The sequence below is a fragment of the Lithobates pipiens genome, unplaced genomic scaffold (assembly GCF_037356315.1).
Source record: "Lithobates pipiens isolate NorthernLeopardFrog02 unplaced genomic scaffold, aLitPip1_a1.2 Scaffold_23, whole genome shotgun sequence".
Taxonomy (NCBI): domain Eukaryota; kingdom Metazoa; phylum Chordata; class Amphibia; order Anura; family Ranidae; genus Lithobates; species Lithobates pipiens.
In genome coordinates this window covers 314,442,618-314,456,733 of record NW_027507785.1, presented here as the reverse complement: position 1 = coordinate 314,456,733, position 14,116 = coordinate 314,442,618, and the positions used below count along the sequence as shown (strand labels likewise).

Genomic DNA, 14,116 nt, shown 5'->3' with positions numbered 1-14,116 from the left:
ATCCTGATGACAGTGTTATGCAATGCAATATAACCTGTTTGGATTAAAATGCTTACATTTATATAGTCGGCCTCATCAGAAATCTGTTGAAAGTTGATTGCATTACATTTGGGGGTGTATATGCTATTGGTTGATAAATTTGCATACCTAGTACCCCACAGATTTGGGTCTCATTAGAAATTTAAGGGACAAATTAAATTTTTTAGGAAGAGATATGGCTTGGCTTCTTGAGGTGTCTTACACTATATGGCCAAATGTTTGTAGATGTCTGACTGTTGCACCTTTTTTTTTGACATGGGCATTATTATAATAACGGCCAGAACTCTACTTGGAAGGCTTTCCTCAAGATTTGGAAAAGTGCCTGTGTGGCTTTGTGCCCATTCAGCCAAAGAGCATGTGAGGTCAGGTACTGATGTTGGACAAGAAGACCTGGCTCACAGTCCGCGTTCCAGATCATCCCAAAGGTGTTCAGTAGGGTTAAGGTCAAGGCTCTGCGCAGGCCACTTGAGTTCCTCCACACCAAATGGAGCTGGCGTTGCATACAGGGGCACAGCCATGCTCCAACGGAAAAAGGACTTCTCCAAATTGTTACCAGGTTGGAAGCTCACAATTATCTTGGTATGTGGTAGTAACAATACTCTTCACCGAAAAACACTTGACCTCAATAATTTTGAGGGGGTGTCCAAATAGGCCATATAGATGGGTGTAGTGGTCAAGATGTACACAAGCATTTGGCCTTATGTATAGTACACATTTGTGGTGGTTTGTAATGTGTGACCTGCTGACAGGTTTGCTGTAAACAGAGTGATAATATCTGATCTTCTCCTTTTTTTTTTTTATTCCAGGAGCCCCTCGTCGCCAATGACATCCTGAACCACCCCAACTTTGTCAAAAAGAATCTCTGCAACAGCTTCAGTGACAGAACCGTGCAGAGGTTTTACAAGTTTAATACCAGCCTGGTGGTAAGTTTTCCTTGGAAGATGAAACGCTGTCTAAGCTAATGATGAGCTCCGTTACCTGCTTGTTATTGCGTTGTATCCGAAAAAGGCCTCGGGTATACTGACCTAGATTTCTGCTAAAGATGAAAATGACTCGGGCAATCTGTGTGCATCTCAAAAAAAAAAAAAAAAAGTGTTTCAAAGTGTGATGGTAAAAAACCCATCTGCATTGCCCCCAGCAACCAGTCAGAATTTCTGTTTTATTCTCAAACCTTTATTTGGAAGAAGACAGTTGCATCTGGTTGCTGTGAGGAACACCAAAAGTTTTTTTTTTTTTTTTTTTTTTTAATTGAGCTGTTTTTTTTTTGTTTTTTTTTTGTTTCATATCAAGGGCAACCTGTCATGACTGCTGAGGCAGGAGACTTGCTATTTCCTGACATCCAGAACTGCTGTTCGTTCTGGGCCAGAGCGGGGGAAAGCCGCAAAGGGTCTGTTGTGCCCAATAACTGGCACCACTTCGGGTAACGGGAACATTGGCAGCGGAAGATTATAGACGCTCGTTTTGACGTTTGTTAGTGCTTTAAATAGACTTTAAACAAAACCACCGGAATTGTAAAATTAAGGCACGAAGCGGTATAAATGTTGGGTCCAAAATAAACACATTCAGTAAACCTTTCAACACATGGACATTTCCTCATGTTATATCATTTTAAAAAGCTGCAAATACAGAAAAGTATCTGTTGGTGAATATGCTTTCACTTTCCTGTTTGGGCTAACACACAGAGCCTTTTCTACACTGAAATCCCAACCAGCATTTGTCAGCACTGCCTACTGGACTATAGAACAGTCTTTCCTCTGGCATTCCTGGTACATTGTTGTTTCAGACCCAGTGCTACATCACAGTAGCGGAGCTCAAAAAGGGCGTGCCAGCGCAGCTGCCTCATTTTGCCACAGCAGCACATGTTTTCAAAGCTTCTGCAGCTCAGAACAGTCAGTGATTCTGCTGTTGGTGGTAAAACACCTGCATGGTGCAGCAGTAGAGGGGCATCAAGTATCTGGGGTTGTGGAGCTGACTGCCACTTCTGTGTTTTGGTTCTGACTACACTCCTTCCAGCTGGGTTGCCAATCCCTGTGGGTATAAAGAATCACCTGACCCTCAACAAACAGGCAATAGAGAGGATCCCCCTTTCTGGTAGGCAGGGCCCTTAGCACAGTTAACGCTACAATGGCTTCTCGAACGGGTCAGATTGGCTTTAAATCACTGTCCTCATCAAGTATTTTCACTGTCTCAAGGATACAATCATCCATGTCCTATGTGTAAAGGTAAGACTTTTTTTCAGCCATTTCTGGGTTGCAAGATCAGCTCTCAGGGGTTGTCACTTGCTTGGGCTGCAAATGTGGGTGTTTGCCTTTCCGTCCTTTTCTAGGAGTCTAGGAGGATGAGGCATCAGAGAAAGTTGTTTAATTGGAAAGGTAGGTTAATTGGATCTTGTCTGAATTATCCCTAGTATGTGTATGTAAGGATTTTAGTTAGGGACCTTAGATTGTAAGTTCTTTGAGGGCAGGGACTGATGTGAATTCATAATATAAAAAAAAAAATAGATATATAGAGAGAATCCTCTTCTCTAACGATCACTGGTTCTGGGTCCTGGCGATGTCAGAACATCCCTAATTTTTTCCGGTACATCCTAACTTTCAGAAAGTGTTTTTCTCTGAGCTGACCCGATACAATATTTTTGTCCTCCCTGAAGTAGATGGCGCTGCAGTAACCCATTGCGGAGGAATTCTTCAATAAGTGCGGGATCCTCTGGCTGTTGACCTGTCTATTTTTTTTTTGAGCAAGGCGTCCAAGTGGTCTTTAAATACATCATATATAAAAGGTTAAAAGCCCTCTTTTTAAGGTGTCTTTCCTCCTATTAGGAGTAGCTTAGCAGCCTGCGATGGGGTCTGTCGAGCCCTTAAAAGTTTGGGGGAAGTGTATGCTCTATTCGGGAGAATTGGGTGCAGGGTATCCTGCCATCTCACAGTTCTGAAAGATTTTCCGAAAACATTTAGCTTGTAGGTGGATGGCTTGGAAGGTTCCAGATGGCGACACCATGCCTGTCCACTTGAGAAGGATCCGATCACTTAAGTGTTGGTCAGAAAAACTCTTGTAAGATGCAAATTGAGAGGCTGCCCATTGAGGGTGAATGCTTGTTTGGACCATCCTCATTCAGAAGGTGATTGTGAGTAAAAACACACATCTATGACAGATCTGAAAGCAATGATGCCTTTTGGAATCCAATCAGAGTTCCTTTCATAAACTACAAACTTTGGGCTCTAAGCAAAAGTCTATGTCCCTATTCCATAAGAAGAACAGGACCCAAAAGTCTTCCAGGTCAGGAGGCAAGTCCTGTTCACAGTGAAGGAGTGCCCCCCCCCCCCCCCCCCCCGCTTGTGCAGCTGGGACGTCTGGATCTGCAATGCGGCCTCCAATGGCTATAAGCTGTAATTTCGCTGCTTCCCCTGCCACACTTTATCTGCTCAAGAGTATATTTGGAACCGGAAAAGGAGCCCTGGAAAGGCTGTTGCTCCAGCATGCTTCACACCCGTACCAGAGGGAGTAGAGGTCTCATAGTTTCTATTATGATAATGAAGGGTTTCAACGAGTTTCTGATAGTACACATATTCAGGATGAAATCCATTACCAATTGGTGACTGCTGTGTCACTATCAGGAGGACTTCCTGGTTTCAGTGGGTATCAAGGATGTGTACCTACTTGCCTCTCGGCCTGTCCACAGCGTCATTTGTGTGTGTGGATAGGTAGATAGATGGATGCAAATCCTAAACATAGTGGCACTTGTTTTCTTGAGTGTGTAACACTTTTTCTTTTTTTTCCTTCCTTTAGGGTGATCTGACCAACCTTGTTCATGGCAGTCACTGCTCCAAGTATCGCCTGACTAGGATTCCCGGGACCAATGCATTTGCCGGGATTGTGAATGAGACCTGTGATTCATTGGCTTTCTGTGCCTGCAGCATGGTGGACCGGCTGTGCCTCAATTGCCACAGGTATTTCAGCTGCAGGCAAACTCATCATTGCCTTAGAATTAACCCCCAAGCTTCTTTTTATAGCTTAACATTGAGTACAATAAAAAAAAAAAAAAAAAAAAACTTCCACAGTAAACAACTTATTAAAATGTTTACCCCAGCACCTGCCGTTTACAGCTTTCAATGCTGCTGGCTCTTGAGATCACAAGAAAGCAATAACAGTGGATAGTGCAGTCTCTAGTCACTCTGTTAATGCAGGTGAGAGCTATGTCCTCCTAGGCTACAGGGCTGGGTTTTTAATGGGCACAGTGTAGGGAGACATAACTCTAGTCCCTATATGTGAGGGTGGCTGCATAGGACCCCAAGTGAAAGGAACCACCCTGAAATGGCAAATCCGGGGCAGCGGTCATGGCACCAGCTTAAAAAGGAGCATAGGCAAGGATTAAAAGATGAAGACACTGCATACTCAGTAGTTATTGAGTATGCAGCGTCTTCATCTTTTAACCCTTGCGTATATTCCTAAGATGGTACCATGACCGCTGCCCCATGTTTCCTATTTCAGGGTGGCTCCTTTCCCTTGCATAGTCCTATGGAGCCACTCATGCATGTAGGGACCGCTATTAAAAGAGAAATTAAACCTGGAGGTAGGCTTCATTTCGACTGCTGAAAGTGCCAATAAATGTGGTGCTCAATATCTCTTTAGGTGTTTAGTATCACTTTCCAGTAGACCTTAAAGTGAATGTAAACCCTCGCATATACCCAATGAAGTGAACAGCCTCAGATGATACACAGAGATGAAACCAATCTCCCTACATAAGTTTTACATATATATTAGCTTTATATACAGTTTAGAAGATTCAGATCTTGTTAGATTTTCTCTTCCTTGTTAGCACTCCAGGGAAGCCTGGGCATACAGCCAAGACAGCTGATTGGAGGAAAGGCACACACCCCCTCTCCTCATAATTAGAGACTTTCAGCTCTATTCTTTGAATCGTCCAGGGCTCTGCTAATCTATTTATAGCATCCTCCCCAACACAAAACTCGGCTGCTTTTATCATATCCGATGGAGGACTTGTCAGAAGTTATCAGGCTGATAACAGAAGAATGGAGCAGAAGACAGCTACGGGACTCAGTGCTATGAGGAGAGATAAGAAAACACTGCAGATATGTGTGCCCAGCTCAAATTTCATGAATCAGGTTTACATCCACTTTAAATTAAAAGGTGAAGATTTGCTTTCCCGATGGTAACATCTTGACTTGTGCTGTGCTTACAGCGGTAGTAAAGTTAACCTAAAAAAATAAAAGGGTCCTCCTGCAGGTTTAAGCTGTAATGTGAATGCTATCACATTATGTTACACTTGTCTTTAGAATGGATACCTACAGAGGCACTCTGTCACTGCTGACAGGAGTTGCATCTTCACCTGGTTCCTAAACTACAGTCGTCTGATTGGCTGGATCTGTGATGACCTCACTCCCGTGCATGTATGTGGGAGTCCTGGGCACAGCACAGAGCTCCAAAGGAACGGCATGGGTATGGTGTTCCTTCAGGGCACATGTGCTGCTGACGTCACCTGCTGCTGCTCGTTGAAATATCTCCTAAACGGTGCACACTTAGGAGATATTCATTTTACCTATAGGTAAGCCTTATTACGCTTACCTGTAGGTAAAAATGGCGCAAGAGGGTTTACTACCACTTTAACCTCCCTGGCGGTACGATTATTTCGGATTTTAGGTGCTAAAAGCGGTACAATTATTTTGCATGAAAATTTGGCGTTTTATATTGTAGTCCTGTAATTCTTAGCAATAACTCACTTAAATCTGTCCAAACCAGAGTCTAGCAGACATCCCGGGTATGATAAAGTTTGAAAAATGAAATCATAAATTATAATATAATAAATAATTATAAATAATTGTACCAAATAATAATATAACAATAATAAAAAAATTTCAATAATGTAATCAAATCAAAAACACTGAAATTTGCTCAGTTGCAGAATTGTCACTGTCATTACTTTTCAGTATTTGATGACGGATCTCCCCACAAATCGCTATCGCTCAATTCTGCGAGTGATTACAATTTATTATCGCTGTTTTCTAGCTGGTCTAAAACCATTTTTGATGTAAAGTGACAGTTTTGGTTGCTATGGACAATCTCCAGTTTCCAGGCATAAAGAACAGTTTTTATAATATAAAACTGCATGCAGGACACTGGGCAGACCACTAGGGACAAAAGGGATGTGAAATATTTACATACAGCAATATAATCTGTAAGATTACATTATACTGTATGTATAGTGTGTGTTTCACTTTTTGAATTTGGCGCTGATCTCCGTCCCCGTGCGTCACAACGCTCGCAGAGCACGGAGACCGGCTCCGTGATAGATCGAGCGAGACATGGCTCGCTCGTACAGCGGGGGGGGACATCGCTGGATCCAGGGGAGAAGGTAAGTAAACCTCCTCCTGGATCCAGCGATGCAGTCCCGAGTCTGGCTCGGGGTTACTGCTTTTGGTATAAAAAATTCCACCCCGAGCCAGACTCGGGAATACCGTCAGGGGGGTTAAAGCGATAGTATGGCCCGCTTTTTGACTTATACCTGCAGGTGAGCTTATAATAATGCTTACTTTTAGGTACTGTGAATATCTCCTAAATGTGCACCTTTTAGTAGATATTCACGTTTGTAGCAGCCGGTGATGTCACTGGCACATGCGCACTGAATTGAGGGAACACTTAGGCCCCATTCACACCTGAGCGTTTTGTAGCTTGAAGCCTAAAGCTACAAAACGCTGGAGGGGGGGAAAAAAATCATTATTAATCATAATTATTCTCTATGGAGATGGTTCACATCTCCACTCCAAAACGCCTTAAGCCTTTTTTTAGGCAGATTTGGGCGTTTTTCTGCTTTTTACATTGGTGACCTTTTGACCTGCACAAAATCGCAGCTAAACGGTGCAAAATCGCAGCAAATCGATGTAAAATCGCGCGCTTTTCTGCCTGAAAGCACTACACTCAGGTGTGAATGGGGTCTTAATACAAGCCCCTCAATACAGAGCACTGAGCCGCAGTCGGGGCTCCTGTGCGCATATTTATCCATTCAAATGCACAGAGCATGCAAAGCCGAAAGGAAGTCTGAGTAAAGAAGAAGTCCTGGCAGCAGTGACAGCGCGCCGCTGGAGGAAGCCTTTTTACAGGTATCGCTGGCATAATGTGCTTGTGTACAGTGCATACTAGCACATTATGACATTGACCTGCAGGGGACCATCTTCTTCTTTTTTCTTTTTTTTTTTTCTTACAGCACCGTTAACTACCGCTTTTAGGCAGCACCCTGATGAATCTAAATTTTTTTCTTGGTTTTCTCTTGAAAAGTAGTAGTGTACTTGACGTGTGAAAGCAGTGGTTTCTCTACAGAGGTCTGACACAGTCTGTAATAAGTAAGACCTATAGCACACTCTGTAATAGGTCAGATCTAAAGGTCTGTAATCAGCATGGCTTCTTCCCCTTGTTGGTTTGACAGCTCTAGCTTCTGACTCAGCTGGGAGTGTGTTATAACACTGCATAGAGACCACTGCTTCCACACAGATAGCAGTAGTCCAACTCTGGACTGAAAGTGGGCAGGCTTTACTACTTATGCCGTGGTTGCTTTAGAAAGAAACCAAACTCTAATGCCACGTACACACGACCGGACTTTTCGACGGACTTGGTCTGGCAGACAATCCAACGGACTTTGCAGTTGAGTTCCGACGGACTTTCAAACGAACGGACTTGGCCACACACGATCACTCCAAAAGTCAGACGGATTCGAACGCGATGATGTAGAATGAGGAAGTTCATAGCCAGTAGTCAATAGCTGCCCTAGCGTCCGTCGGTTTTAGTCCGTCGTACTAGCACACAGACGAACGGATTGTGCGCTAGGAAGCCGAGTCCGGCGGACAGATTTGAAGCAAGTTTTATTTATAGGTCCGCCGGTCTTTGGGGAAGAAAAAGTCCACTAGAGCCCACACACGATCGAATTGTCCGGATTCAGTCCCTGGAAAAGTCCGGCTGTGTGTACGCGGAATAAGACTATGCATTCTTTGTGTTTTGATGTAAATGGAATGCATATAGCAGATTTAAACTGAGTGTTCAATTAGGCTTTAACTGATGGAACCTGTGATTGTTTTTAAAGAGAACCTGTACTATGGAAACTCTGCTCAAAAAGCGGCAAGTGGAGAGCCTGTCTGGTTTTGATGCACCTGGAATGTATGAAGCAAATTGAACTTTAATGGGACACTGGGGCTGGGCGGGGATCTGTACACCCAGGGGGTGGGAAGGATTGGCAATCATGTGACCACAGTGATTGACTGACAGTGGTCACATGATCAGGAGCCTTTCAGGCCTCATGCACACTGGACGTTTTTGCAGCGGCTGTTTTTGGCTTCAGACATTTTTTTCTGCAGCCAATAAACTCCCCGGCATGTTATCCTATGTGTCCATGTGCACACGGGCTGTTATCAGCAGTTTTTGGCAGGGGCGTTTTCTGGCTGTAAATAAACCCAGAACTAGTGGGTTTTGAGAGGAGTTTTTCAGCTGTAAAAAAGCTCTAACTCAGAAAAAAGCTAAAAACTGCTGAAAAACGTGGCTATTCTGCATTTATCAGCATTTGGAGCCATAAGCTTTTATGGGAATATAGTTTTGCTACAAAATGCTACAGAAAAAAAAAAAACGCCAAAAAATGTTGAAAAACTCACTCTACAGCTAAAGTATCTACAGCTAACATTACTGGCTTTTTTTATAATGTCCAGTGGCAGTGTGCGTGAGGCCTAACAGCTCGATCTCTATGCTGTGCTCTTGGCACGGAAACCTTGGCCAGCCAGTGACATGTATGTGTGGCATGTGGGCATTAAATCCCATACTTTTGCCACGCCACATGTTACGCAGATGGCAACAGATTAGTAAACCTTTGTTTTATAAGTAATCTCTCAATGTTGAAAAGAATGAATTCAGTTGGGATTTTTGCCAGTGCTAATAGTAAACAATTGTATGTTAAACATGTTCGGGCCAAGGTAAAAGGTGGTATGCCAGCTATTGAGTGTTTATTTAGATACATTTCTTTTCCATTGAAGTAAAAGCAAAATAAAAAATGATCATTGTGTGAGCTCCTAACCCACTAATTCTTCCCCATCTGACAGAATGTTATTTTATTTTTGCTAGGATGGAACAGAATGAATGTGAGTGTCCCTGTGAGTGCCCCCTGGAGGTCAACGAGTGCACTGGCAACCTGACAAATGCAGAAAGCAGGTGAGATTTTAAAGTGATCTCTGGGCATGACCGCACCTCCCTCTTACCATGTAAAGCCTGTCTCAGCATTTTCTTTATTTTGTGCCAATAGACTTTTATTAAAACAGAAGTATGGCCAAAGCTTTTTTGGCTGTACTTTTGCATCACATGAGTACATTTGATTTTACCAGCTGATAGTGGGCTATTGCCACAGAGGAAGGGTCCCAACAGAATTTTCAGAATCTGCCCAGCTGCCTGAATGACAGGTGTATCCAGCTTTTTAGGGGCAAGCGAGAGCAGAGCCCACCCGCTCCCCAGCCTGGCGCTCAAGTGAGTGATGGAGGAGCAGAGCGGAGAGCGGTGGCTGACAGGCATTTCTTTCTGCTTGAAGCAGACTGCGATCGGCAGTCATGTGTTCGCTCAGTTCTCTGTCTCAGAGCTGGTTGGAACAGCTGCAGTGTCAAACCAATGCTGCAACATGTATATGTGTTTATTTTATAATCCCATTTATTTAATTCCTGTGACGTCTTCGCTAGGCTTGCAAAATTCTTGCAGAGGCAGCTGCTTAGAGCGAACCCTTTCTCTACTCAAAGTTTGAGGATAGGCACTAGAAAATAATGTAAGCATTTATATGTGAAAAATATATATATATAATTTCAGTTGTTAACAATGTCTGTTGTCTTTGTTTTTAAAAATTAATTTAGGAACCCGAGCTGTGAAGTCCATCAGGAGCCAATGACATTCACCATGCTCGATCCAAATCTCCAGGATGCACTATCTCAGTGTGTCAACACCGGCTGTACCCAGAGGATGGAGAGCGGGTGCGTTACCTTTTAGAATACATATTGTATGTTAAAGAGGAAGTAAACCCTGATGAGTTTACTTCCTCTTTGTCTCCATGCAAAGGTAAAGCAAAATGGACTACTATACATCGCATAGTAGCCCATTATGTGTCACTTACCTGACACAGGAGCCTGTGATGTCACCGATGTCCCCTGTAGCAAGAGGCAGCGTCCATCTTCTTCTGGGTATCGCTGCTCTGGCGCTGCGAGTGGCCGGAGCAGCGATGACGTCCCTCCTGCGCATGCGCACTGGAGTCGCCACTAACGGCATATCGCCGTTAGCAGCGGCATGCTCAGTGCGCCTGCGCGCTGCTGTCTACGGCATCTGCAGTGCCTGTCTTTTTGAAAATCTCTCCTAAATCGTGTAGGTTTAGGAGATATTTCTTGGACCTACAGGTAAGCCTTAATCTAGGCTTACCTGTAGGTCAAAGTGGTCTGTAAGGGTTTCCAACCACTTTAACTTCACGTGGGTGTGCTTGTTTTTAACAGCTACAATATTTTCATTTTCCCAAAATGTTGACCTTCTCCATCAAAATTCTTTGCAGTGATGGGAATCGGAATAATATTGTATCAGATGACCTTTAAAGCCTATCATGCTGTGACTAGACAGGAGCCCGGGCGTCCTCCAAACTCGTCTCTAGCCAAACTTCGAACTTGCGCTCTAGTGTTTTCATTTTTTATTTATTCCAGTGAGCTGTGGTTCCCACCCTGCATTTTTTTTACATAACAAAGGTGGGGAATGCCCTGGCCCAGAGCTCACCGGATTAAAAAAAAAAAGTGCAAGCCTACATAGAAATGAGTAGAGATCGACGATATCATTTTTTCGGTGCCGATACGATACCACTATCTCGGCCACCTCTCCTGATATTTTTTGCCGATATTTTGTACAGTTAAAAAAATACCCTTTTTGACGCCTTTAGGATGCGAGTAATCAGGGAAGTGATGTCATGACATTGCGTCCGGATTACTATATCCCAAGACCCGAATGGAGCATCGGCTTTGTTCAGGTCTTCGGCCAGCCAGCGGACGCCCCGGCTGGTTGCTCGGGCCTCCCAGTGGGACGGGAGAGACCAGGCGAGTCGCGGAAGGCACGGGGGTGCATCCTCTTCCACCGCTTATAATGACAGACAAGCGGTTGCATGCATCACCCCGGTAAAACCCCTTGAAGGAATATTGGTAAAATCGGTTAGTTCTTTTGATCGATATTTCTAAAAAAGTGAATATCTGCCGCACACGATAATCGGCCGATCCCTAGTTCGGAGGATGCCCCAATTCATTTGTAATCCAGACAAGCCCATCTAGCTTAATCCGCTTTCTCTATAGGGCAAAATCTATAAATAAATTCAGCACTTTAACAAAATGTAGGTTCTAGTTCACCATTCATCCATTCCATATAAAGAAACCAAGCAGAACAACTACAATGTATTTCTTCTTTGAATATGTTCCCTTTTTTATCTAAATTGTCTGTATTAATGACTCTCCTCTCCTCCTTAGTTACTGTTTCGGCGTCCTGGACTGTGAGTGGTGTATGGTGGACAGTGATGGAAAGACTCACCTAGACCGACCGTACTGCGCTTTACAGAAGGAATGTTTTGGTGGCATTGTCGGTGCCAAAAGTCCATATGCAGATGACATGAATACTATAGGTACAGCTCAGTTTCTTTAATCCTTTTGTTTTTGCAATCAAAAGTCAGTGAGCAAAAACATTAAGTTATAAAATTACCTAGACTATGACCAGCTTCAGGCAGTACACAGGCCCTTCATCTTTTGAAGGGCTTGTTAAAAAATACAATCTGTTCAGAAAACAGATTGTATCTGTTCGAGGTGTCTTCTTCCAGCTGCTCCCTAAAGCAATTCTCTGTGTGGCTAGTAATACAAAACAAATCTGTACATTTTGAAGTCTTGTAGTTCAGTCATTGTTCCACCCACAGTCATTCTGTGTTTGCTCATTTGGGAGCAGAGCTGTCAATGCATTTGATTTTACCTTTTTGTACTATATGTGGTCCTGTAGTGTAAATATGGCATGTTTACTTGCTCATCGTGCACCTTTACCGGATACTAAGACACTTCGCCGTCAAATGTTATTCACTGCCTACTGTAGATACATGCATAAAGCTAAACTTTGGATGCAAACAACTTACCAGTGTCTGAGCAGTTATACATTCTGTTCCCTAAAAAGCCATCTCTGTGCATGGAGGTATTTCTCTTCATCTGACAATTCTGTTGATTTACATCCCAGGATTAGTGCAGCTCCCTCTGCGCCTCTGGGTTGCTTGGGTGTAAAAGCTGTATGTTTTATAGACCCCAGTGTTACGGTCATGTCTCTGCCTCCCTCTTCTCCTGGCTATTCACAAAACAAAACCTAGGGCTGTGCGTTTTGTTAATGGCCTAGAGGAGAGGGAGGCGGAGATGCAACATTTGCTCTGGGATCTAAAAAAGGTCAGTGTTTTTAACAGAGCAGGGCCAGATTTACAGATGGGACTAGTCGATTTGCTAAATGTAGAAGAAAGTTGCATGACACAGGGGTTGGCTTTTTACTAAACAGAATGTATAACTAATTGAATGCTGGTAAAGTTTTTGTGCCCGTAACTGATAGAAAAGGTCAATTAACACAGTGGTCATCAACCCACTAACAGGCCAGGTTTTATGTATTACCTTGGGGAGATGCAGACTAGAATACTGCAATCACTGAGCAGCAAATGATATCACCTGTGATGTATTTCAGTTATCTAGCAAACCTGACCTGTTAGTGGGCACTGAGGACAGGGTTGATGACCCCTGAATTAACATCCTCGCCAACACCTCCCCTTGGTCTCTTCTGAACTTTTCTCCATGGGTGATTAGCTGTCAGTGCCTATACAGAGAGTGCTGTGGTCTGGGGATCTAAATGCCCCATTTTCTCCCCTGTCTTTCTGTTTGGCTTCCTGGATGGATCAGATCAATCCTGATTGGTCATGTGCTGACATATAACCAGTTGGACCAATCGGATTTGATCTGATCCATCCCAGAATGCCTAAGGAAAGACCAAGAAGAAGGGTGGTGCTTTCAAATCCCTGGACCACTGCATTGGCTGTGTGGGCAGGGAAGGCTAATCAGCCATGGAGGTAAGTACCGCAGGGAGTGGGGAGGATGTAGGGTGCTAGTTCACCTTTTCATTTTTTGTGAAAATGTCAACCTATACCTTAAAGCTGACCTCCAGGCTTCCCTTCAGTCTTGCACAGTTGTACCAGCTCCTCTCCTGTGCTGAAATTGCTTACTCCGATTTCACTGCACACTGTGAGCGTCTCACAATGGGCTTTAGAAGCTGCAGCATGCCTCATTTCCTGGCTGGAAAACATCCATTATCGTCTAGTCTTTTCCTCCCCAACCTGACTGCACCTGGCCTGTCCCATTCGTTCATTCAATTTTTATTTTTTTATTTTTATTTTTTCAATCATGGAGGCTCCACATCATGAGGGCTTACCTAGGGCAGTTTGGGGACAATGAATGAGGGAAAGGTGGTAACTTGGAATTGAGTTTTAAAAATATTTGTTAGCTTTTACACATTTTAAAATGTAGTTTGCATGCACAGTACACTGTACATTTTGCAGGGTTTAAGTCTTTCTTTTCTGCTGTGCTGACAATGTTTGTTTGATTTTTTTTCTTACTTATCACTCAGTTTTATAAATGTTGTTTTTTAACAGGTGATGAAGTCATCACACTAAACATGATTAAGAGTGCCCCGGTCGGCCCTGTAGCTGGAGGTATAATGGGCTGCATTATGGTTCTAGTCCTGGCTGTCTATGCTTACCGTCACCAGATCCATCGGCGGAGCCACCAGCACATGTCACCTTTAGCAGCACAAGGTAATTTTTAAATTCTATTTAAATGTGTAGATATTTGTCATCCGCTTGAAGTGTAATAGTGGAGAAACATACATTACATACATTTCAGTTCTAGCTACACTCTACCCAAAATTTCACCAAGTGTTGAAAAGCCAATTACCAAAACTGGTACTTTCATTTCGGTGATTAGCGTTTTCTGTCTCTAGAGCAGGGGTCTCAAACTGGCGGCCC

At 43.5% G+C, this 14,116-nt stretch overlaps 1 protein-coding gene across 1 annotated transcript in view; it reads left to right on the top strand.

The window, feature by feature from the left end:
* Nucleotides 1-14,116, top strand: part of CACHD1 (cache domain containing 1) — a 241,360-nt gene that overhangs the window by 214,849 nt on the left and 12,395 nt on the right. The window contains exons 19-24 of the mRNA XM_077450550.1: nucleotides 846-962; nucleotides 3,826-3,986; nucleotides 9,154-9,240; nucleotides 9,924-10,040; nucleotides 11,556-11,707; nucleotides 13,745-13,906. Coding sequence (XP_077306676.1) covers nucleotides 846-962; nucleotides 3,826-3,986; nucleotides 9,154-9,240; nucleotides 9,924-10,040; nucleotides 11,556-11,707; nucleotides 13,745-13,906 — 796 coding nt within the window. The remainder of the gene's footprint in view (nucleotides 1-845; nucleotides 963-3,825; nucleotides 3,987-9,153; nucleotides 9,241-9,923; nucleotides 10,041-11,555; nucleotides 11,708-13,744; nucleotides 13,907-14,116) is intronic.